Consider the following 25,061-nt stretch of genomic DNA (forward strand, 5'->3'; position numbering starts at 1 on the left):
AATGGTATCTCTGTGGCCAGGCTTAAGGTGAGAGTCAAACCAGAACGTGAGATTGTGGATTATGATGGAATAGAATTCTGCTGCTGTTGGTGACAAGCACATGAGCTTATGGTTTTATGGTGAGATACATATGTAGTAGGAATGTACAAGAGTAAGGTGTTCACCGCATAGTTCTCAGCGGGTCAGGCAGCATCTCTGGAGAAGAGTCCCGACACAAAACGTCACATATGATGCTGCCCCACCGGTTGTGTCACCCAGCAATTGGTGTCTATTTTTGGTATAAACGAGCATCTGCAACTCCTTGTTATTACAGTCTACACGTTGATTCTATTTCTTCAACTTTTCCAATACAGGTCACCAATAATTAAACCCATAAACCTGGAGAGACATCCATTCATAGAGTCACACAGCATGGAAACAGGCCCTTTGGCCCAACTGGTCTATGCTGGCCAAGATGCCCCATCTACACTAGTCCCATGTGCCCACATCCCACAAAACCTTTCCTATCCATGTATCTGTCCAAGTGTCTTCTAAATGTTATCATAGTACAATGCCTCAACTACCTCCTCTGGTATCCTCACTTCTTCAATCCCTTAATCTTCTTATGCCTTGAAATATTCCTTTGGTTCTTTACCTTACAGTGTGTGCTGATAGGTCTTCAATGCATCGTTCATGGGGCCCTTATTCACTGAAGCTTTTCAGACAAGTTGACAAGTTGATCCAGCCCTAATTTAATCCTAGTGTCAGCTTGGGACACTCTGTGATGGACATCACTGTCCAGAGACCCAAATACAAAAACCGCACCAGGCAATCCAGGGCAATCAGGGAGCACTGGGCTTCTACCCTGCACACCTGATGTCAATGTGATGTCCTCTATGCTTTCTTGTTTGGTTACAGAACACTCAATGAAAATCAGGGTGTCACTTCTGGTTGGGAGACATGGGTGCACAAATGGGTATCTTTGCTTTCTGCGCCCTGGGTGTCAAACGTACACCCATGTTGTAATGCCCTCTGACGCGGAAAACACTACACGAATGCAAGGCTCCCACTGGCCATGACTAAGGCTTTTCCAATGAGTCACGAGAAGAATTTATAAACAAGGAACTGCAGATGCCGGTTTACACAAAATGACACAAAGTGCTGGAGTAACTCAGTGGGTCAGGCAGCATCTGTGAAGAACATGGATAGGTGATATTTTGTGTCAGGATCCTTCAGAATGGGTGAGGTAGAGAGATTGTGAAGGAATCACAACAGGGAAATGTCTGATTTTATATCTCTTAAATATCCAGTCCTCAGTGAAATTGGTTCAGTAAAGGGGGCGGCCTCAAGGATGTGTCTCCACCACACTGTCCATCAACCCCAGAAATCGCCCTAAATCCTATCACTCCTGCAGTAAGACTTCAGACATACAGTTTGGAAACGGGCCCTTTGGTCCACGGAGTCCGGGCCGACCAGCGATCCCCACACACTAACACTGTCCTACACACTCGCAATCATTTATAAATTTACCAAGGTGTCTGGCGCTGTACCGTTGCGCCACCATGCTGTCCATTGAGGAGTAATGAGGAGAGTCAGTAAGGAGAAGGTGCTGATTTACCAGGACTGGGAGCAGCAGAGCCATGTATCCGCCACAGAACACGGCAAAGAACACCACATAGACCATCAGCTGGGCATAGGTGGTCGCCATTGGAGCCAGCAGGTTGGACAGGCCACACAGGAGAAGGTAGGCTTTGTGATAATGGAACTTGTTGGCGTAGTTTTGGTCAGCTATCCATCCTGAAGCCAGCTGGGCCACAGTCTCCGTTATACCTGCAACCACACAGACGCAGCAGCATTCTTACAACACTATCAACAGCTTGCATTTATACAGCACGGTGAATGCACTCAGTCACCCCAGGGCACTGTGTGCTTCCCTTAGTGCTCAGTGAGCCGACGGTTTCAACAGACAGAATAAGTAAGTAACATGGTCTAAGAATCAGCTTTAAGTTCCATCTTTCAGCAGAGAGGGATTTCGGAGGTTTGAAGGCATAATTGAGTTTGTTTTCTTCTTAACTGACCACCTCTGATGGTGTGACAGATTCTCACTGGGAAACAAGTTGCCTGCATTGTGGTACCTGGTCTGTCCCCTGGAGAGCACCTTTGTCTCGTTAAATCCACCCAGCAAGCTCCAGTCACAGGAAGGTTGTAAGGGTTGGATAAAGTAAGGGGCAGGAACATAGAGTGGGGAGTTCAGAAAGGATGAGGAACAATTTTTGGTGGCGGCACAGTGGTGCAGCGGTAGAGTTGCTGCCTTACAGCGCCAGAGACCCAGGTTCAGTCCTGACTAAAGGTGCTGTCTGTACAGAGTTTGCACGTTCTCCCTGTGACCAAGTGAGTTTTCTCCGGGTGCCCCTGTTTCTTCCCACACACCAAAGACGTACAGGTTTGTAGAATAATTAGCTTCATCAAAATTGGAAATTATCCAATGTTTGTAGGATAGTGTTAGTGTGCAGGGTGACCGCTGGTCGGCACGGACTGGGTGGGCCGAAGGGCCTGATTCCGGAAAGTATCTCTAAAGTCAAAAGAACGATTGTGTGCAGCTCTGGTCATGTCATTGCAGGAAGGATGTGGAGGCTTTGGAGAGGGTGCAGAGGAGGTTTACCAGAACGCTGCCTGGATTAAAGGGTGGGGGAGGAAGGGTGGGGGGAGACAAAGTGGGAAGTGATGAAGTGGGGGGGATGAAGAAGAGGAGAGGTGGGAGTAGGAGGGGAAAGTGCTTCAGAAGGGTGCAGCAGGGTGGTGGGCATGAGGGGGTGGGATCGGGCAAGATGGGTGGAGAGAGGAAGTGGAGTGGGGAACATAAGAGAGGGGGAGAATAAGCAAGTGTGAAGCAGGGTACGTGATTATGGTTACAAGTGCAGGAAAAGGCCTTTGAGCAAGCCAGTGCCTGTAAATTTGGCTACAGACCAAAGGTTAGTGGGTTCTTTTGGCTGGAGCAGGGAACATAAATCCATGTGCTAAGAATAGAAAGAATCTCAGCTATGAAACAAATTCTCAACAGCAATGCTGCTCGTAATGACTGAGTGTGTGAACCCTGAAAAAATACAAGGATGCAGGAAGAGTGGGTGACGTATGAGCTAGTGGATTCGCCTCTGGATCGCGATTGACCCAAGCATCAGCAGAGTGCTGGCGGAGACTGTACAATGTGTAGGAAGCGACTGCAAACGCGGGACAGGCAGCATCTCTGGATCTTCAGAAGGGTCTTGACCCGAAACGTCACCCATCCCTTCTCTCCAGAGATGCTGTCTGCCCGCAGAGCTACTCCAGATTTTTGTGTTACTGGGCGATGGGATGTCGGACTGGTACTCGTGTCGGGGAGTACTCTACCCCAGCTGCCTTAATATCAAAACCTCAAACAAATACTCTTTGACCTCCTAATTCCAGGCCATAAGCACCATCTTGTTCGCGGTCCCTTCGGCTTATTGTCCCTTGGTGTGAGGCATCATCTCTCCATAATCCTTCTTAAGACTTGGTCCCAAGGATCTGAGATGCAAGTAACAAACCCATGGAAAAGAAACGTTCAATTGAGGAAAATGGGTGAGAGGTTGAGCGAAGGATTTATAAGGTATTATATGTTGTAATGAGATTACCTCTCAGGCTTATATATTCCAGACAACATAGAATCATACAGCACAGAATCAGGCCCTTTCAGTCCAACTCGTCCATGCCAACCAAGGAGGCCCATTTACATTAGATGTTGGCCCCATATCCCTCTAAACCTTGCCTGTCCATGCAGCTGTCCAAATGTCTTTTAAATTTGTTTTAGTACCTGCCTCAACTACTTCCTATGGCACCACATTCCATACATCTACCACCCACTGTGAAAAGGTTGCCCCTCAGATTCCTATTAAATCTTTCAGGTGTCAGAGGTTGTGGGGAGAAGGCAGAAGAATGGGGTTAGGAGGGAGAGATAGATCAGCCATGATTGAATGGCGGAGTAGACTTGTTGGGCCGAATGGCCTAATTCTGCTCCTATCACTTCTGATATGATTTTATGATCTCTCACCTTAAACCTGTATCCTCTGGTTCTTGATTTGCCTGCCCTGGGTAAAAGACTGTGCATTCACTCTATCTACAATATTCCCCTCATGATTTTATACATCTCTGTAAGATCACCCCTCAGCTTCCTGGACTCTCAGGAGAACGGTCCCAGCCTGAAACATCATCTATCCAAGTTCTCTAGAGATGCTGTGAAACCCGCTGTGTTTAGCTTTTAGTTTAGAGATACAACATAGAAACATGCCCTTGGGCCCATCGAGTCCATGCCAATCAGCTGTCCCTAGCCCTATCCTGCACACCAGGGACAACTTACAATTTATTTTAACCGAAGCCAATTAACATTGGAGTATGGGAGGAATCGGGAGAACCCGGATAAAACCCACGCTGTCACGGGACAATGTACAAACTCTGTACAGATACCACCAGCAGTCAGGATCGAACCCAGGGTCTTGTGCTGTGAGATAGCTGCTCTACCACTACACTACTGTGAGTTACTCAGCATTTTGTGGCCTACCCAATCTCTCCCATATCTCACACCTGGCAACATCCTTGTAAATCTTCTCGACACTCTTTACAGCTTAACAACATCTGTCCTGTAGCAGGGTGACCAGAACTGAACGTAATACTCCAAGCGCAGCCGCACCAATGTCTTGTACGACTGTAACATAATGTCACAACTTTAACAAAACATCCCACTCTGCCCAACCTTTCCTGATGAGGCTGCAGCAGATCCTGGACACAAACCTGTGCTGTAGAGTATCCAGCTGCTCATGTCTGGATTCTGTAAACGGTGATATTCCAGAGAAGCCACTAAAACACAGAAATCGCTCTTCACACAAGTATTACCCCAAGGGGTGCCGTTTGTTCAGGACTCACCTCACGAGTTCAGCAGTGAATCCAGGTTGGACCTACGGCAGGAATACTGAGAAGCCACTGCACTGTGGAGAGAGTGGCACTGGGGAAGGGGTGAACTGCCCGCTGGATAATCCTTACGCACTGCTGCGCTAACAAAGCTGCCGTCTTTTGGACGAGGCATTAGAGCAAGGCCCTGTCAGCCTTCAGAGGTGCTGGCTTAACTTCCCATGGCACTATCCTGAAGATGAGAGGGGGATCTTTCTTCAGTATCCTGATTGAAACACCACCGCTAAAAACTGATGAACTGGTTGCTCATCTGCCTGTGGATCTTTCTGTGCACAGAAATCACTCTCTTTGTGCCTGGAAACGGAACTGTAGATGCTCGTTTACAGAAAAAAGACACAAAGTGCTGGAGTGTCAGGCAGCAGGTCAGGCAGCATCTCTGGAGAACGTGGGTGGATAGGTGACATTTCAGGTCTGAAGAAGGGTCCCGACCCGAAATGTCATCGATCCAATGTTCTCCAGAGATGCTGCCTGACCCGCTGAGTTACTGCAGCACTCTGAGTCTTTGTAGCTAGTGATTTGTTTCATGCCAAGCCCTCCCACAGGTGGCAGGCTTTCTTTCTTGGATAAGTAAAAAAAAATCTGCATTTCAAAAGTGTATTTCTGTGAATGAGCTGAGACGCTTTGCGACAATACTGACATATCTCTGCTTCTCGGGCATTTGGTCAAACACAGGGAAGGCTGCAAAATCAAGATGGAAACCTCAAGCTTGTTTGAACGCTGCTCTGTCGCGCTGGGATATATCGAACTGGTGGCCTTCCTGAGGACCAGGCAGAGAATTCCCGAGGGACATGTCCAGCGAATGATGTGGAGACAGGGCAATGACTGCTGCTCCTGTTTAATCACCGACCGTAGGAAGGGGAACAAGAGGCAGGAGACACCAGCAGATACATGTGATCAAACTGCACCACAAGTTGACAGGCCACTGTTACGTTTACCCCCCTGACCATCAGTCCTTCCTCAAATTCACTGCAGGCAAATGGGAGCAGCTCAATATGGACAAGGTGGGCTGAAGGGCCTGTCTCAGAGCTGTACAGCTCTGTGACTCTCTGTAAGGCTGCTGCATTCTGACATGGTCACCAGAGTGAAATCCAAATGTGGTGTCCTGGGTCTGTCTCAGTATAGAAAGTTCCAAAACAGGTGAATTAATTACATTTAAGTTGTTGATATTCAGGTTTCAAACCTTCTGCTGGGAATAGAAACTAAAGAACCAGGATTAGATTTCAGCAGTGGAGAAGATGGGAGAGGGATACGTAGTGAAGAGATGATAGATTGAGAATGACTTCGTTAAATCAGATCATGCATCGTGTCGATGCTGTGCTGCTAACGGCAGAAGTCTGGGTATAATAGAAAGAGAAAAATGTTGACTCTACTTCTCTATCCATGGATACTGTTTGACCAGCTAAGTATTAGAGTCATAGAGTCAGACAGCATGGAAACAGGCCGTTCGGCCCAACTCATCCATGCCAACCAAGATGCCCCATCTAAGCTGGTCCAATTTGCTTGCGTTTGGCCCATATCCCTCTAAACCTTTTCTTTCCATGTCTTTCCTGTGCAAGTGGCGATTGAGGAAGGACAACCTTGCTAGTGAGGCAGTGCAGTGTAGGTTCACGAGGTTAATTCCCGGAATGGCGGGACTGTCATACGAGGAAAGATTGGAAAGACTGGGCTTGTATTCACTGGAGTTTAGAAGGATGAGAGGGGATCTTATAGAGACGTATAAAATTATAAAAGGACTGGACAAGCTAGATGCAGGAAAAATGTTCCCAATGTTGGGGGAGTCCAGAACTAGGGGCCACAGTCTAAGAATAGAGGGGAGGCCATTTAAAACTGAGGTGAGAAGAAACCTTTTCACCCAGAGAGTTGTGAAATTGTGGAATTTTCTGCCACAGAAGGCAGTGGAGGCCAATTCACTGGATGAATTTAAAAGAGAGTTAGATAGAGCTCTAGGGACTAGTGAAATTGAGGGATATGGGGAGAAGGCAGGCACAGGTGATTGTAGATCACTGATTGTAGATCAGCCATGATCACAATGAATGGCGGTGCTGGCTCGAAGGGCCAAATGGCCTCCTCCTGCACCTATTTTCTATTTCTATTTCTAAATATTGTTATACTATCTGCCTCAACTACCTCCTCTGGCAGCTTGTTCCGTATACCCACCACCCTCTAAGTGAAAACGTTGCCCCTCAGGTTCTCATTAAATCTTTCCCCTCTCACCTTAATCCTCGAGTATTCCCAGTAGTTTTTTTAAATTGTGGATTTTCAGTATCTGCATGAGTTCATGTTCATTTGCTGTCTCAGTACAGTCTGTGTCAGTTCCATACTGGCCCAGGTTGGTCTCAACATGGTCTGGGATAGACACGCCAAGATCTAGGATGGTCTCACTATGGACTGGGACCTAGATACACTTTGGCCTGGGTTAGTCCCACTATGGCCTGAAATATTTACACCACTGTCCATGTTAGGTTCCCCTCCATCCCGTCCTGGGTTAGACACTCAATGGTCTGGGTTGCTTTAACCTTGACCTGGGTTGGTCTCAACATGGTCCATGTTAGACTCTCCATGGCATGATTTGGTCTCACCATGACCTGGGTTAGCTTCACCATGACCTGGGTTAGGTTCACCATGACCTGGGTTAGGTTCACCATGACCTGGGTTAGGTTCACCATGACCTGGGTTAGCTTCACCATGACCTGGGTTAGGTTCACCATGACCTGAGTTGGTCTCACCTTGACCTGGGTTAGGTTCACCATGACCTGGGTTGGTCTCACCTTGACCTGAGTTGGTCTCACCTTGACCTGGGTTAGGTTCACCATGACCTGGGTTAGGTTCACCTTGACCTGAGTTGATCTCACCTTAACCTGGGTTAGGTTCACCATGACCTGGGTTGGTCTCACCTTGACCTGAGTTGGTCTCACCTTGACCTGGGTTAGGTTCACCTTGGCCTGGGTTGGTCTCACCATGCCCTGGGTTAGCCTCACCTTGACCTGAGTCGGTCTCACCTTGGCCAGGGTTGGTCTCACCTTGACCTGGGTTGGCCTCACCTTGACCTGAGTTGGCCTCACCTTGACCTGGGTTAGATTCACCATTACGTGTGTTAGCTTAATCTTGACTTGGGTTAGTGGCACTGAGAACAGCAGGTTACCAGCATGCCCAGGCTGCTCCTACTGTGATCTAATTAGTCGGAGATCTCCAATACCTACCAGGTTAATCCCACATCCAATGCTTGGCCCAAGTTACTGTTGCCGTGCCCTGTCTAGCAACCTCTGTCCTGGACAGCAATGATTCACAGACTACGGTTGTTAAGAAAATGAAAATGTTTTACATTTTAGGAGCTTTGAATAGCCAAGCTGAATAATCAGAGAGTCTCCCATGTTGAAACGGATCCAAACGAATCCTGGAATGACCAAAAGATGAGGAGAACAAAAAAAGCAGAAATCAGCTGGGGAAAGTTTGCTGTTGCTGGGCAATGAGAGGAAGAGCAAGGCCAGAGAAATGAAAGGTTTCTTTTACGAAGAAGGGGTCTTAGACAAGCAGCATTAGCAGAGAGAGATTGCACACAGCTCTCTGAGAACATAAGGGCCATTGTGGAAGCATGACGAGGCTAATTCCAGGGCTGGCACTTTAGATTAAGCGTAAGACGGAATGATCTGCTTGGCTCACGCCTCTGCAGCCACGCAGTTGCCGAGCCGGGCTCGGTTGAGAAGCCGGCTGGTGTGAGGCTGCCATGTGAGGGCCACAGTTCCCCTGGTGATTCTCGCAGTGTCACCACTCTCCATGCAGCCCACCTCCTCGGCAATAAGGAACCGCAATGCTCCTTGGGACAAGAGCATCGACCTGCCCGGGAAAACATCCAATTAACCTGTTGTGTATGAGAACGATTTAATATGAAATGACTTGTACGATTGTACGCATGCACAGAGAGACTCAAGATGGCGATAACATGACCAAGGCATGTTTAAATACTTGTGTGTTCCGAGTTTTATTCATAGTCTGATTACAGCACAAAGACATAACAATTTGGTGACGAAGATGGGATTCCTCTAACAGGAACAGATTGCGGTCACTTTGAAGTTTTCGCACGATCGAACATGAAGTTAATGACACGGTATGTAATTGGAAAACATGGAACGCACGATCGCCAAGTGCTGTAGCTGTGCAGCGCAGCTCATAGAGGCAGCTATAGCCAGCAGAACATCGATCGTGTTCGCTTGCCAGTAATAGCTAAGCCACCAGACGTAGGTGTCGTGCAGCCCAAGGCCCCAGTCCAGCTGCCGCCATTTTGTCACCAGCAACTGCCACTGACGGCGAGTATCCGAGTATCCGAGAGCAGACCAGCGACGGTGATAACGTTTAAATAATGTTGTTGTGAAACCGAGTATTAATAGTGTAACCATGGCTAATCCAATCGTTGGGAATAGGCCCCAGTTAGAATCTGGTTATACTTTTGAAGAATGGACTGAAGTCTTAGAGGCTTGGTACACTTCAAACGATATCATGTCAGAAGAGAAGAAAAGAGCATTGTTCCTTACAGGTTTAGGAAGCAAGGGTTACCACACCCTACGGGCATTGCTGCAGCCAGCTAATGCCTGCAAGTTAAACGTTTCAGGAATGTAAGGATGCTTTGATTGCTAATTTCTCGCCAAAACCAACAGAAATAGTGCAAAGGTATCGATTCTATACCTGCACCCAAGCAAATGAAACAATCCCTCAGTTCCTAGCAAAGCTTCGACAGTTAAGTGAGGGGTGTAATTTCAAGGAACTGGAGAATATGCTGAGAGACAGATTGGTGGTAGGGTGTGCAGACGTGAACATCCAGCGGAAACTGGTGGGTACACTAAAATTAACCTTTGAGAACGCAGTCAATATGGTGACAGTGATGGAGGTGGCCAAACAAGATGTGGAGCAGATCCAGAAGATCGGAAGGCCTCCAGAGAATACTACCTCCGTCAATCAGCTTCAAAGGAAAGTGTCTGAACAGCAGAAGACAAGGAGTCAACCAAGGACAACCAAAGATGAGGGTCACTACTCTATGAAATGCTGGAGATGTGGTGGCAGCCACGAGCCAGCGAGGTGCAAATTTCGAGAGGGTAGATGCTTCAGGTGCTTGGGAATGGGCCGCACTAAGAGTCAGTTAGAGACGACCAGCGGAGGAGAGGACAATCTCAGAAAAAAGGAAACTACTTGGAGGAGGCAGCTTCAAATTCATCAGAGGAAACAATGAGCCACTTGGACGATGAATCGATCAACAAGATGACAAACTCTTACCCGTATACAGCCACTTTGATAGTGAACGGCAAGGAGGTACAACTAGAAGTTGACACTGGAAGTCCATGGACTATCGTACCAGAAGAAGTCGTCAGCAAACTCGGTAAAGACCCTAGACTTGATCCCAGTAGCATCAAGCTGAAATCCTACACTGGCGAGAAGATTGACATCTACAGACAAGCAGCGGTACAGGTACAGCTCGAACCTCACCGTAAGCCAGAAACGCTGACCCTAGTGGTAGTAAAGAAAGGTGCAAGCCTAATGGGAAGAGACTGGTTAAGGAAGTACCCTGGATTGTTGTCAAATCTAGCCAGCCAGAACACGCCAGATCAGAGATTAAGTCCACCGAGTAGTATGCACAGATTGCAAGGTGCCATGGACACAGTACTCAACAGACACGCCAAACTGTTTTATAACAGCAGCCATGGAATACTGAAGGTATACCAAGCCAAGGTATATCCACAAGACGAAAACAGGGAAGCACAGTTGTACAAGGCAGCTCCTGTTTCATACGCTGCTAGAAAGCAGATTGATGCCGCATTGGATAACTTGCTGCAGGATGGCTTTATCAAGCCTGTGAAGACAGCAGATTTCGCATGCCCGATCATAGCTGTTCCGAAACCAATTGGGAGAATAAGAGTCTGCAGCAACTACAAGCTCACAGCAAATAAGGTGCTGAAAGTTGAACAGAATTCCCTTCCAACTTTGGAGGATCTACTGCAGGAACTAGAAGGAGGAGAAAAGTTCTCTAAACTAGACCTCTCCTATGCCTATCATCAGATAGAGTTAGACCCTGGAGCTCAAAAGTTCACCACGATTAACACACATAAAGGTCTCTTTGAATATACCAGACTGCCCTTTGGGATATCCAGCGCACCAGCCATGTTCCAGAGAACCATGGAGAGTCTACTAGCCGATATTCCCATGTGCAAGCCATACCTTGATGAACATTGACTTCTCCAACTTTAGATAGTTCCTCTGTCCCTCTCTTCCCCTCCCCCTTCCCAGTTCTCCCTCTATCTTCCTGTCTCCACCTATATCCTTCCTTTGTCCCGCCCCCCTGACACCAGTCTGAAGAAGGGTCTCGACCCGAAACGTCACCCATTCCTTCTCTCCTGAGATGCTGCCTGACCTGCTGAGTTACTCCAGCATTTTGTGAATAAATACCTTGATGATATCATCATCAGTGGAAAGACTGACGAAGAGTACCTCAGGAACCTGGAAACGGTCCTGTCAAAACTAGAGACCAATGGGTTACGTTTGAAGAAGAAGTGTGCACTGATGCAAGAGTCAGTCGACTATCTCGGACATTGACTGAACAAGAATGGTCTTCGTCCTCTTTAAGACAAAGTTGCTGCGGTGCGGGAAGCAAAGCGGCCTGTGAACCAAAGCCAACTCCAGGCATACCTCGGCTTACTGGGGTCTTACAGGAAGTTTATACCCAACCTGTCACAGGAGATTCAGATGCTGAAGGCAGAGTACAGATCAGCAGATTCAAAGAGTGGGAGGAGAAGCAGCAAGCCTGATCCCAAGTTCAAATGGGGAAAGGAACAAGAGCCGGCATTCCAGAGATCCAAGCGTCTTCTTCAGAGTGACAGTGTGCTGACGCATTACGATCCAGCCAAACCCATCCTGCTCCAAACGGATGCAAGCCCCTATGGCTTAGGTGCTGTGATAAGCCATGTTGAATCAGATGGACAAGAACGCCCGATAGCTTTCGCTTCATGCACTCTCAAGCCCAGCGAAATGAACTACGCACAATATGAAAAGGAGGGTTTATCCATAATCTTCGGACTGAAGAAGTTCCACAAGCAGTTACATGGAAAGTCTTTCACCATTGTGACTGATCACAAGCCTCTGATGGGACTCTTTGGAGACCACAAGCCTGCCAGCCCAATGGCATCTGCTCGTGTAGCAAGATGATCCTGTCTGCCTACAGTTACCAGATAGTCCATCGAGAAGGCAAGAAACACCGGAATGCAGATGCGTTGTCGCACTTGCCGATCCACGAAGAGGGCTCTTTATGGAATCATCCGGAGCTCGCCGAGCTTGATGAAGCACGAGAGACACGCATCAACATGTTCACCGATCTGGACACACGTGCTGTTGATGCACAGGAAGTGAAGAGAGCCACCAGGAAGGACAGAGTTCTCTCCAAGGTGAAGAACCACATCATGGAAGGGTGGCCAAGTGCAAGGAATCTTCCAGAAGAAGTGAAGCCCTTTGCCAGCAAGAAAGAAGAGCTGTCAGTTGAGGATGACATAATCCTGTGGGGGCCACGAGTGGTTATCCCAGATAATCTGGAGATGAGGACTAGAATCCTTGAAAAACTTCATAGCACGCACCCTGGCATTGTGAAAATGAAGGCATTGGCAAGATCATACGTCTGATGGCCAGGAATCAACAACGAGTTGGAACAAGTGAGAAGTTGTGCAAGCTGTCAGCAGAGTCAGCATAGTCCTGTTGCAGCCCCAATCCATCCATGGGAGTTCCCTGAGAGACTGTGGAGTAGAATTCACTGTGCCAGCATCGACAAAGAGGAGGTGCTGATTGTGGTCGATGCTCACAGCAAATGGATTGAAGCCACGCGGGTGAAACACGCAACAGCAGCAACAACAGTGATTGCCCTGAGGCTGTTGTTTGCAACTCATGGGTTACCAGAAATGGTGGTCACAGACAACGGCACGCAGTTTGTGTCTGAAGAATTTGCCAAGTTCCCCAGCAGCAACAACATCTGCCACATTCAAACATCACCCAAGCACCCGTCCAGCAACGGGGACTAGCAGAAAGAGGGGTACAGACAGTGAAAGCAGGTGTGAAAATGATCAGACCTGGAACTAAAGATCCAGAAGTTCTTGCTGACGAACGGAGTCACACCTCAAGAAACGACTGGAAAGTCACCCAGTGAACTGATGTTCAGAAGAAAGATCCGCACTAAACTTGACAGTCTGCGACCCGATCTCAGCAAAACTGTTGGAAGGAAGCAAGCCTCAATGAAACAGGCAGCAGATCGAGGAAGCAAGAAGCCAGTCTTGAAAGTGAATGATCATGTCATGGTCATTGTATCCAAAATGGCGGCGCTGCCATAGCAGCTGCGGCTTACCTGCGGTCCATTTGTCTTTGTGTTTTTGTTGTTTTTTTGTCTTAATTGTAGTTGTGATGTCGTGTTTTTGTGTTTGTGTACTATGTGTGTGTGTGTGTGGGGGGGAGGGGGGGGACTGTAAAATTGTAAATAGGTGTCCCTTCCGAACGGAGACCCGACCTTTGTTTTCTGGGTCGTGTCTCCGTTCCTGCTGCGGCCTACCATCGGCCCAACTCCTGGAGCTGGCGGCCTCCAGGGCTCTGGTTCGTAGAGCCCGCGGATCGGATTTACCATCAGCGAAGCCGGCCATCTTCGGAGGCTGCGGGAGCGGCTGCGACTCGCCTTAGGCTCGGGCCGCGTGGATGCTGACATCGGGAGCTCCGGCAGCGGCAGCGGGTTTGCCCGCCCCGGATCGCGGGGCTTGGGCCGCGGACATTTCACCGTCCGGCGCGGCCTAAAATATGCCGCGGGATTTTTCTCTGCTGGGCGGGGGCTTCAATGTCGGGAGCCACGACCGCCCCGACGTGCAGCAACAGCGGCAGCAGCAGCGTGTTCGCCCGCCCCGGATCGGACTTATCATCGGCGGAGCCGGCCGTCTTCGGAGGCTGCGGGAGCGGCTGCGACTCGCCTTAGGCTCGGGCCGCTGCGGACCGTCCGGCGCGGCCTCCAACCACAACAACCTGGCCGCGGGAGAAGACGGCAGGAGAAGGGAAAGACATTGTGGCCTTCCATCACAGTGAGGAGAGGACTGGAGGAGACTCACTGTGATGGATGTTTCTTTAATGGATGTTTCTTTTTTTGTGTGTTTTGGGGTTGTGTGATTTTAATGCCTATTTAATGCTTTTATTGTTGGACTGTGGGTGACTGAATTTCGTCCAATATTGGATGACAAATAAAGCTATCTTGAATCTTGAATCTTGAAGAACTTTACATCAGGTCCCACTTGGCTTTACGGAATGATAGCAGAAGTCATCAGTGAAGTCCTGTACAATGTAAAGTTGAGTGAGGGAAGAGTCGTTCGTCGTCATGTCGATCAAACGAGAGCGTACTTGCCGCAAGGTGACGAACACACCCACTTCCAACAAAGAGAAGTGGTTCAACCAAACGAGGAGCCACTGATAGTTCTGCCAATTCCAACCGTAGGGTTAGATCCTGAAAGCACTTCAGAGAGTGACGAACATTTCATCCACAGTGATAACACAACATCACAACCACCAGAGCAGGATATTTCAGAACACATGAAAAATCCAACACAGACAGACGCATGTCTAATAGAACTACAACAACACCTAAAAGATTTGAGGATTTTGTTCTATACAAGTGAACTTACAGATATACTAGCAATGTGTTATGTATTTTGTTTGCCACACATTTTAGTTACGATATGCAAGTCTAGTGTTTGATATGATGTGACTTTAGACATGGGTATGTGTGTAGTTGATTTAAATTGTGCTATCTGCCTCCAAGTTAAAGGGGGAGGAGTGTTGTGTATGAGAACGATTTAATATGAAATGACTTGCGCGATTGTACGCATGCACAGAGAGACTCAAGATGGCGATAACATGACCAAGGCACGTTTAAATACGTGTGTGTTCTGAGTTTTATTCATAGTCCGATTACAGCACAAAGACATAACATAACCCTTCGTGTGCACTTAAAAATCTGAGCTGTGGAAGTTTTAGTTTAGTTTAGAGATACAGCATGGAAACAGGCCCTTCGGCCCACCGAGTCCATGCCGACTACTGATTATCGGCACCACCAGTTTAGTTTAATTTATTATTGTCACGTGTACCGAGCTACAGTGAAAAGCAATTTTGTTGTGTGTTATCCAGTCAGCGGAAAGCCTATACATGATTACAATCAAGCCTAGCACAGTGGACAGATACAGGACAAGGGAATATTGTTTAGTGTAAGATAAAGTCCAGTCAAGTCTGATAAAAGATAGTCCAAGAGCCTCCAATGAGGTAGATAGGAGGTTAGGACTGCTCTCTACTTAGTTATATAATGGTTCAGTTGCCTGATAACTGGGCAAAATATTGCTGGGGAAAAAAATTGTCCATGAATCTCCTAAATGATGCTGCTGGCCTTGCCGAGGCAGCACGAAGTGTACCTGGCCTCAATGTAAGGGAGGTTGGTTTGCGTGATGGTCTAGGCTACGTCCATAACTCTCTGCAATTTCAAGTGGATGAAGCTGTTTCCAAATCAAGCTGTGATGCATCCTGATAAAATGCTTTCCATGTGCATCTGCAGAAGCTGCTGAGAGTAGTTGGGGACATGCCAACTTCCTAAGCTTTCTAAGGAAGTTGGTGTGCTTTCTTAGCTATTGCTTTGATATGGTTGATCAAGGACATGTTGCTGATGATATTTACTGTAAAGGACCTGAAGCTTTCAACCATCTCTACTTCAGCACTGTCGATGTATACCTGGCTATGTGTGCCGCTCTGCTTCCTGAGGCCGATCACTACCTCCATTGTCTTGCTGACATTGAGGGAAAGGTTGTTGTCTGGGCACCAGGGCACCAGATTCTCAATCTCCTTCCTATACTCTCATCATTATTTGATATCCGGCCCACTATGGTGGTGTTGTCCGTGAATTTGTAAATTGACGTAGGCTTGCATTTGGCTGCACAGTGGTGGGTGTATAAGGAGTAAGGAAGGCATTGAGACTGCATCCTTGCAGGGCACTGCAGTGCTGAGGTTTACCACAGAGGATGATTTGTTACATCCTCAGATTATGGTCTGTTGGTCAGGAAGTCGAGGAACCAGTTCTAAGTTATCCCACTTTCTCATCCACTCCCGACACACTACGGGCAATTTACAGAGGGCCGATTAACCTGCAAACTTGTATGTCCGGGATGTGCCAGGTCAAGGGAGCACTTAGAGGAAACCCACACAGTCACAGGGAGAACATGCAAACTCCACACAGATCAGAATCGAACCAAAGTCTCTGATGCTGTGAGGCATTAGCTGTACCAGCTGTGTATGGAGTGGATGAAATATATCATAGAACTAGTGTGAATGTTGATCGATGGTCAGGATGGACTCGGTGGGCCGAAGCACCTGTTTCCATGTTATATCTCTAAACTTTAATCTCTGTTCCAGAGGGCAAGTGGAGATTGGAAATCATTTGAACTGTGCACAATTGATTGGAACAATGCATGTGCTCGCCATTATGTTCTGCTTGATATTCTGCACCCTTAGGATGCGCTGGTCTCACAAACAGTCAGGTCTTAATTCAGCAGATAAACAGAAGCTCAACGCAAAACTGTCAAGGCACCACAACGCCTGTAATCCAGAGCCTTCGTTCCTGTTCCTCTTTCCTCATGCACCATGGAGAGGCCAGTATCACCTGTCTGGAGTTGTTCTTGCCACAAGTGACTTGCTGGACCGTGTCACAGAGGCAGCAATGTTGGAACCCATCAGGGATGGTAGATTTCCTTCCCCAAGGACATTAAGGCACCAGACGGGTTTTCAGTTCGGGTTCACAATTGCGCCACCCATCACTGCACTTTAATTCCCCGGCTGCCAAGGCATTTGCCAACGGGCAGCAGCAATGGCAGCATGTCCGTGATGTGGTACGAGACAGGAGAGAGCCCTGCGGGCATGCCTGTGCAACAAGGCTGATGGCATTTGGACGACTACATTGGTCACAGCCTCTGCCACCCCATGGCCTTAAGGATAGCGGAGTCGGGGATATGGGGAGAAGGCAGGAACGGGGTACTGATTGAGATGATCCATGATCACATTGAATGGCGGTGCTGGCTCGAAGGGTCGAATGGCCTCCTCCTGCACCTCTTGTCTATTGGCCCACTGGGACTGACTTTCCTACTGTGGGTACAAGGAACTACAGATGGCACAATCTGCACAAATAAGGCACAAATTGCTGCAGTAACTCAGTGGGTCAGGCAGCGTCTCTGGGATCAAGACTTCCCGGGATCAAGCTTCGATCCACCTAACATCCAGACTGTACCATCCGTGCATGCACGCTGGCTTCCACGCCGGCCAGGAACGTCACGGGAAACACCGCCCAACAAGCGCATGGTGATTCTGGATGTGTGGCCACTCAGTCTGAAGTGCTGCAGCAATTTTATGTGAGTTACGTTGATCTGTTCAAAGTTAATTCATAAATTACTGTTAAATTACTTACTCCATTGAGGTTATTGATCCGGGCAATACAGAACACTTTAATAAAACAGTCATAGCAGTAATAAAGTCAGACACAGAGTGTTGGAGTAACTCAGGCAGCATCTCTGTAGAACATGGATAGGTGATGTTTCTGTCTAAGGGAGAGGATCCCGACCCAAAACGTCACCTATCCATGTTCTGCAAAGATGCTGTCCGAGTTACGCCAGCACTCTGTGTCTGACTTTATCACTGCCACGATTAAAGTGGTCTGGGTGTTAGCTGGATCAAAGACTGATGATCCACGGAATTCTCTCCCATTTCCAGTCATGGGCGTGCAGCGTAGGTTTACTAGGTTAATTCCCGGAATGGCGGGACTGTCATATGTTGAAAAACTGGAGCGACTAGGCTTGTATACACTGGAATTTAGAAGGATGAGGGGGGATCTTATCGAAATGTGTAAGATTATTAAGGGGTTGGACACGTTAGAGGCAGGAAACATGTTCCCAATGTTGGGGGAGTCCAGAACCAGGGGCCACAGTTTAAGAATAAGGGGTAGGCCATTTAGAACGAGGAAAAACTTTTTCAGTCAGAGAGTTGTGAATCAAGTTTAGTTTAGAGATACAAAGAAGAAACAGGCCCTTCAGCCCACTGGGTCCGTGCTGACCACAATCGGCAGTACATTAGTTCTAACCTACGCACTAGGGATAAATTACAGAAGCCAAATAGACTACAAACCCGCATGCCTTTGGAGTGTGGGGGTAAACCGGAGCACCAGGAGAAAGCCCACGCGGTCACAGGGAGAACGTACAATCTCTGTACAGACGGCACCCTTAGTCAGAATCGAACCCAGGTCTCTGACACTGTGAGGCAGCAACTCTACCGCTGCGCCTTGATTTCCGGGAACTTTTAACGTGCCTGACCAAAGAGGACTATGTTCCCCGGCCCAAAGCTGAAGGTGCAGGGGCTAATCCTAGGGACACAGACCCTACTGGGACTGCAGTCTGTTCAGTCATGAACAGACTGCAGTAATAAATGAGTCAACGCTGAGAACACATTCTCAGGTGGGAAACAGTCCACAGGGGACACACCTGAAGATGAGAGTATCGTGGGAAAACAGGTTCTGCATTACCGATTATCAATTACTGATGGGACATATAGGAATAACAGTGAAATGATGTGGAAATTTCAGATGGGTGATCTTTCTAGATGATCCAGCACTGTGGAAGAGTGTGGTCTCCAGGGTCAGGCTCCGTCTAAAGGCACAGCCCACCTCTCAGTGCTGTTGAACACTCTGCTGACACCAAGTGGAACACTCGTTAGGTTACCGTTAGGTTACGACGAGATTAGAATAGTGTCAATCACATTTCCAAGTTTTCCATCTGGGATTACAGATTGTTTTGGGCGGTGAAGAGAACACTGCATGCTTGTGTGAAGGGGTGTGTTGAGCAGCAGCAGAAAGGCAATGGAGACATAAGGAACTGCAGATGTTACTTTACAAACAAAGACACAAAGTGCTGGAGTAACTCAGCAGGTCAGGCAGCATCTCCGAAGATTGTGGATAGGTGACATTTCGGCTAAGGTCCCTTCTTCAGTCTGGAGAAGGATCCCGCTGAGTTACTCCAGCACTTTGTCTTTTGTTAGCAGAAATTCAATGAGACAACGGCTTTCACCCTGAGCTTACCTGCGACAGAAATGATGAAGGACGCATCCATTGCACTGATGTCCAGGGTTCTAGCCCTTGCCGATAGGTGGAAGTAGGGAATGAAGTATGCTAACTGGCTGAACATCACTGAGAAAGTGTAAATACAAAAGAAAGGATCCTTCAACAGCGAGAAGTCCAGGAGTTTCTCCTTTCGTTGGGGGCTTTGCAATCCGTTGTCCTTACCCGAGAACTCCACGCTTTCACTGTAAGATTTAGTGAACGTCACATTATCCAGAAAGGCTTTGCTCTCGTGGCCCACGCTAGCCTCCATCTCCCCATGTAACGGGTTGATGCTCAGACCATCCTCGGCCACAATGCAGCTGTCATGGTGCTTCAAGTCACCCAGGTGCCCAATGGCCAAATGGCTCACTGTGGGGTTGGCCGAGACAAGGCAACCTTCCGGATAGTTCTCAAAGATGCCCTTCTTGGTTGCTCCATTCTGAAACAGACTGTTCTGTGGGGTGATGAGCGTTTTCACATTGGGGGGCAATTCCAAGTGCTTGGGCTTGTTTTCATGGAGATATATTGGCCTCAATAACATGCTTGTAGCAATAAGATTCAGCATTATCCCTCCCAGAATAAGCAAAGCACCTGTAGAGACAAAACAAGTGGCCATCAACTGTCTATTCATTGCAGGTGCTGGATGTAATATTTTTTTTAAGTCTCAGTACTTTTTGCTATTTCAAGAGAGGAATATTCAGGGAACAATAAAAGGAAAAGTATTGATTGATTGTGAATGCTTTAATATTTGGAGGGTCTTGCAAGTTAGGTAATAATCAGAGGGAGTTTGACAGTCATGTTAATATTTACTGGGCCCACACAGTATGTCATTCACACAGAGCAATGCAGGTGTTTCATTATTTAGAGTCAGTCCTACAGGTGAGTTCAGGTATACAGATTCTCCCATGTTTATGTTCAATAACATTAGTGAACCATTGATGATGTCAAGTCAAGGCTACATTGAGAATAATTAAAGGTAGACACAAAATGCTGGAGTAACTCAGCTGGCCAGGGAGCAACTCGGGAGAGAAGGAATGGGTGACGTTTCGGGTCGAGATCCTTCTTCAGACTAATGTCAGGAGAGGGGGCGGGACAAAGAAAGAATGCAGTAGGAGACAGGAAGACTAGTGGGAGAACTGGGAAGGGGAGGGGATAGAGGGGGAAAGCAAGGACCATCTGAAGTTAGAGAAGTCAATGTTCATACCTCTGGGGTGTAAACTACCCAAACAAAATATGAGGTGTTGTTCCTTCAATTTGCCCAGGACAGAAAGGTCAGATTGGGAGTGGGAGGGTGAGTTGAAGTGCTGAGCCACCGGGAGATCAGGTTGGTTAAGGCGGACTGAGCGGAGGTGTTCAGCGAAACGATCACCGAGCCTGCGCTTGGTCTCGCCGATGTGGAGAAGTTGACACCTGGAACTGAGTTCCAGTTATTGAGAATAATTACCCTAGCTTCCCCACCTTCTATAATAACTTGATCAGAAACAGCAGATAACAGTCGTTACAGCTGACTACATTTCTTTAGAGTTTCAGCCAAATGTCCACAAAAACTGGTGGCAGATCAGAGGAACCTCATGAAGACTCTGGTAGATGTTGGCTGATTGTTCAACTGTGGGAGGCTGATCCATTTACAGGTGGGACATTCTGGACATTCCTGTTCCCTTTAATCTGACCCTGTGAAGCTAGCGGCCCCGTCGGACTATCACCTGCACACACTAGAGACTCCAGACACTGGGCCTGGGCCATAATGCACAGTGCTGTGGGAACTCAGTGGGCCAGGTGAGGGAATGTTTCAGGTCAGGACCCTTCTTCACGGCCCTTGTCCCTCATCGAGAGGTCTGCCTGGAGGTTAGAGATACTTCCAGACACATTGTCTCCTTTGGAATTGTTCATGGAAGATACGTAGAGTTGAAGCAAAAGATCTGGTCAGCCTTGATCTCATTAAATGGCATGTTATTAAATCGATGCTGTTAAGCTGGAAAGGGTACAGAAAAGATTTATGAGGATGTTGCCAGGCCTCGAGAGCCTGCGCCTGAGCTATAATGGAGCTACAGGCTGGGACTTTATTCCTTGGAGCGCAGGAGCATGAGGGGTGATCTTAGGTGCATACGATCATGAGAGGAATAGTTCGGATAAATGCACAGTCCATTACCCAGGGTAGGGGAGTCAAGAATCAGAGGACACTGGTTTAAAGTGAGGGGGGGAAAGATTTAAGAGGAACTTGAGGGGTAACTTTATTTGCACAAAGGGTGGTGGGTATATGGAACAAGCTGCCAGAGGAAGTAGTTGAGGCAGGGACTGTCCCAACGTTTAAGAAACACTTGGACAGGGACATGGATAGGGTAGGTTTGGAGGGATATTGTCCAAATACAGGCAGGTGGGACGAGTGTAGATGGGGCATGTTGGTCAGTGTGGCCAAGTTGGGTGGAAGGGCCTGTTTCCATACTGTACGACTCTGTGAGCTAATCTGAGGTACATGTTTGTTGATAACTGCCATGTCTTAGAACTCATGAGAGGTTAGTTTGGGCCAGTGAGGAGAAGGGAGACAGGTTTTGCTCACCTCGCCATTCGTACTCTGCCAGCAGTAACTGTGTGAAGGGGGCGAGAGCAAAGGTCAGGCCCATTCCTGACCTGGCGATGGCGTACGCGGTGGCCAGTCTCTTCCTGAAGTATTTAGCGTGCAGGACGGTTGCTGCTTGGTAGAGGAAAGCAAAGCCGATCCCTGCAACACACATTCACACTTCAGAAAAACACCGTGTGCTGAGGGAACTCAGCGGCTCAGCCAATGATTCCCACATGGTGAATACAAGTTCAACATCTACACATGTTCCACCAACTCTCTTCCTTCCTTTCAAGTAGGGGCGGCACATTGGAGCAGCGGTAGAGTTGCTGCCCCACAGCACCAGGCACCCGCGTTCAAACTTGACTGCAGATGCTGTCTGTACGGATGTTTGTACGTTCTCCCTGTGTCCACGTGGGTTTTTTCCGGTTGCTTCGGTTTCTTCCCACACTCCAAGGACATACAGGTTTGTAGGTTAATTGGCTTCCGTAAAATTGTAAATTGTCCCTAGTGTGTAGGATCGTGTTAGTGATAGTGAAGCGGAAGTGGCGGCACCTAACGGCTGCGGCTCGCTAGCAGTCTGTTCGTCTTTTTTCCTTTTTTTTTTAACAGTGCCCGGTGCGGCTCGGCCGTGGGGCCTTCCATCGCCCGGTGCGGCTCGGCCGCGGGGCCTAACATCGCTGGTGCGGCTCAGCCGCTGGACTTAACAGTACCCGGTGCGGCTCGGCCGCGGGGACTTCCATCCCCTTGCAGGGACTGTGCGGGTCGGTCGGGGTCGAGCTGTCTATCCGTGGGCGTGGGGAAGAGAGTGGAAGTTTTGTTGCCTCCATCACAGTGAGGGGGTGTTTGGAGTCACTGTGATGGACGTTTGTGTTGGGGTCATGTGTTTTGTGTTCTTTTTTGTGTGTGACTGCTATGTAGTTTCGTTCGGTACCTTGGTACCGAATGACAAATAAAGCTCTGTTGAACTGTTGAACACACTTGGGACAATATACAATTTTACGATGATCACTGGTTGGCATAGACTTGGTGGCTGAAGAGCCTGTTTCCACACTGTATCTTTAAACTAAACCTGTAAGTATTGCTCAGAAAACTCAAGTGGGTCCTTACTTTTCATGGACAATTGGAAATCCTTATTGCAGTGATGTAAAAGCAAATAGCGAAGGTTAAAAAACCCACTGTGCTGGAGTAACTCAGCGGGACAGGCATCTCTGGAAAACATGGACAGGCAATGTTTCGAGTTGGGACCCTTAGCTAGGTACAGAGGATGGGTACAGCACAAGATTCCCTCCTACATCCATCTTGCATGAAATGACATCCTGCTTCTCTGTCGCTCCCACCCTTCACTTCACCATCCGCTCATGGCCGATTGCAAAATTGTTGATCGTAGACCATAGAACAGTAACAGGCCCTCTAGCACACAATATCTCCACCTGCATGTTATCCATATTCCACCATTACCTTCCTATCCATGTGCCTATCCATGTACTGTACAAAAACCACTACCATGCCTGCCTTACCACAGCAGCATGCTCTAGATACCCACCACTCTCTGTCCAAAAAACCCTCTGCACATCTTTAAACTTTGCCTCCATCACCTTAAAGGTCTACCCTCTTGTCTGGTGACATTCCCACCCTGGGGAAAGGTTGGACGCTGTCTATGCCTCTCATAATCTTATATATTTCCACCAGGTCTCCCCTCAGCCTCCAACACCCCAAGTTTCATCCAGGATGAATTCCAGCCAGCTTGTGTTATGCAGAGAATGAATTTTTTTTAAAATCAGAAATTTAAAAAAAAACTTTGTTCACTAATTTAAATTTTATAAAAGAAAGTTGCTGGGTATTGACAAGGGAATAGTCACACATTATACATTAAACATTGATTTCACATAATAGTCCATAGTTTGTAATCAGTGTGTTTTGCATGGCACTCCACGAGCCATCTACATTGCAGCCCATGCAGCTTGAGATACTCTCTGGTTACAGAGAAAGCCCTGAACGTTAAGTCATCATATAGAAACCCGACTGAGCAGAATGCACATGTCTTACCCACGACGCCGCCAAGAGACACGTACAGGAAGACCACGTTGGTGGCCAGGATGCTAATGAGAAATCCAACGCTCACCAACACAGCCCCCAGAATGGAAGTCCATCGATCGCCCAGCTTCCCACAGGCCACTGAAGCAATCGGACCTGGACAGGGAAAGTCAAACATTCACTGTACACTCTCAACAATACATCCCTCATAGAAACAAGGAACCGTGGACGCTGGTCAATACACAAAGGGCTGGAGTAACTTAGTGAGTCACCGGCATCTCTGGGGAACATGGATAGTTGACATTTCAGGTCGGGACCCTTCTTTCCCAAGAAGAATGGGTCAGAAGAGTTGGTCTGATAGCTTGCCATGACTTGTCCTCTGTGTCCACCGACAACCAGTGGACAGTGAGGAAGCCAATACCTATTTTACTTATTAATCCCAATGTCCTCACAATGTCTAGGTGGAGTTTTCTTGTGGGGTGAATGTGTGGGAGGCAGACTGTGGTGGTGGGAGGAGGCCTACTAGTGAAGCCTCTGCTCAATAGACAAACAGGAAGGCGGTTTTGGTGAAAGCATTTCAGAGGACAGGGAAAGACTGGCGAGTCTTGTAGGTTTACAGATATGGACTTACTGTACGTGTTTGGATAAGGGTGGCATTGTGGTGTGTTACCATTTGTGGCCATATTAAATTACTCACATGCAAATTTACGAGGATGTTACCAGCACTCGAGGGCCTGAGCAATGGGGAGGGATTGGACAGAACTTTATTCCTTGGATCATGGGAGGCTGAGGGATGATCTTACAGAGGTGTATAAAATCCCGAGGGGCATAGCATGAATGCACAGAGTCTTTCACCCAGAGTAGGGGAATCAAAAAAACAGAGGACATAGGCTTAGGATGAGAGGTGAAAGATTTAATAGGAACCTGAGGGGCGACCTTTCCACACAGTGGGTGGGTGGCTATATGGAATGAGCTGCCAGAGGAGGTGGTTGAGGCTGGTACAATGACACTTGGACAGGAAAGGTTTAGCGAGATATTGGCCAAACACAGGCAAGTGAGTCTAGCTTAGTTGGGGCATCTTGGTCAGCATGGATGACTTGGGCTGAAGGGCCTGTTGTGTGACTCTACAAGTCTTTGAAGCACTGTGAGCAGCTGTGGGCAGCCAGAGGTCCCTCTCCCACAAGCTGGGGAACTCAACGCACACAGAATGTAAATAGTCAACCTTTGCAATTAAACAGTCATTACCTCGGAGTTTATTGTTGAATCCGAATATAGTTGTTAGGATGTGGGAGGGAGATTCAGAGTACAGGAGAGGAGGATTTGTGGAGAGTTTTT

The 25,061-nt window shown here is 47.9% G+C and overlaps 1 protein-coding gene across 4 annotated transcripts in view; it reads right to left on the reverse strand.

The window, feature by feature from the left end:
• slc16a4 (solute carrier family 16 member 4) overlaps positions 1-25,061 on the reverse strand; it is a 100,135-nt gene that overhangs the window by 15,797 nt on the left and 59,277 nt on the right. For all 4 annotated transcript variants that reach the window (XM_078420526.1, XM_078420524.1, XM_078420523.1 and 1 more), the window contains exons 5-8: positions 23,739-23,882; positions 21,690-21,851; positions 19,112-19,723; positions 1,598-1,809 (exon numbers count right to left, since the gene is read on the reverse strand). In XM_078420526.1, coding sequence (XP_078276652.1) covers positions 1,598-1,809; positions 19,112-19,723; positions 21,690-21,851; positions 23,739-23,882 — 1,130 coding nt within the window. The remainder of the gene's footprint in view (positions 1-1,597; positions 1,810-19,111; positions 19,724-21,689; positions 21,852-23,738; positions 23,883-25,061) is intronic.

The sequence above is a fragment of the Rhinoraja longicauda genome, chromosome 24 (genome assembly GCF_053455715.1).
Source record: "Rhinoraja longicauda isolate Sanriku21f chromosome 24, sRhiLon1.1, whole genome shotgun sequence".
Classification (NCBI taxonomy): Eukaryota; Metazoa; Chordata; class Chondrichthyes; order Rajiformes; family Arhynchobatidae; genus Rhinoraja; species Rhinoraja longicauda.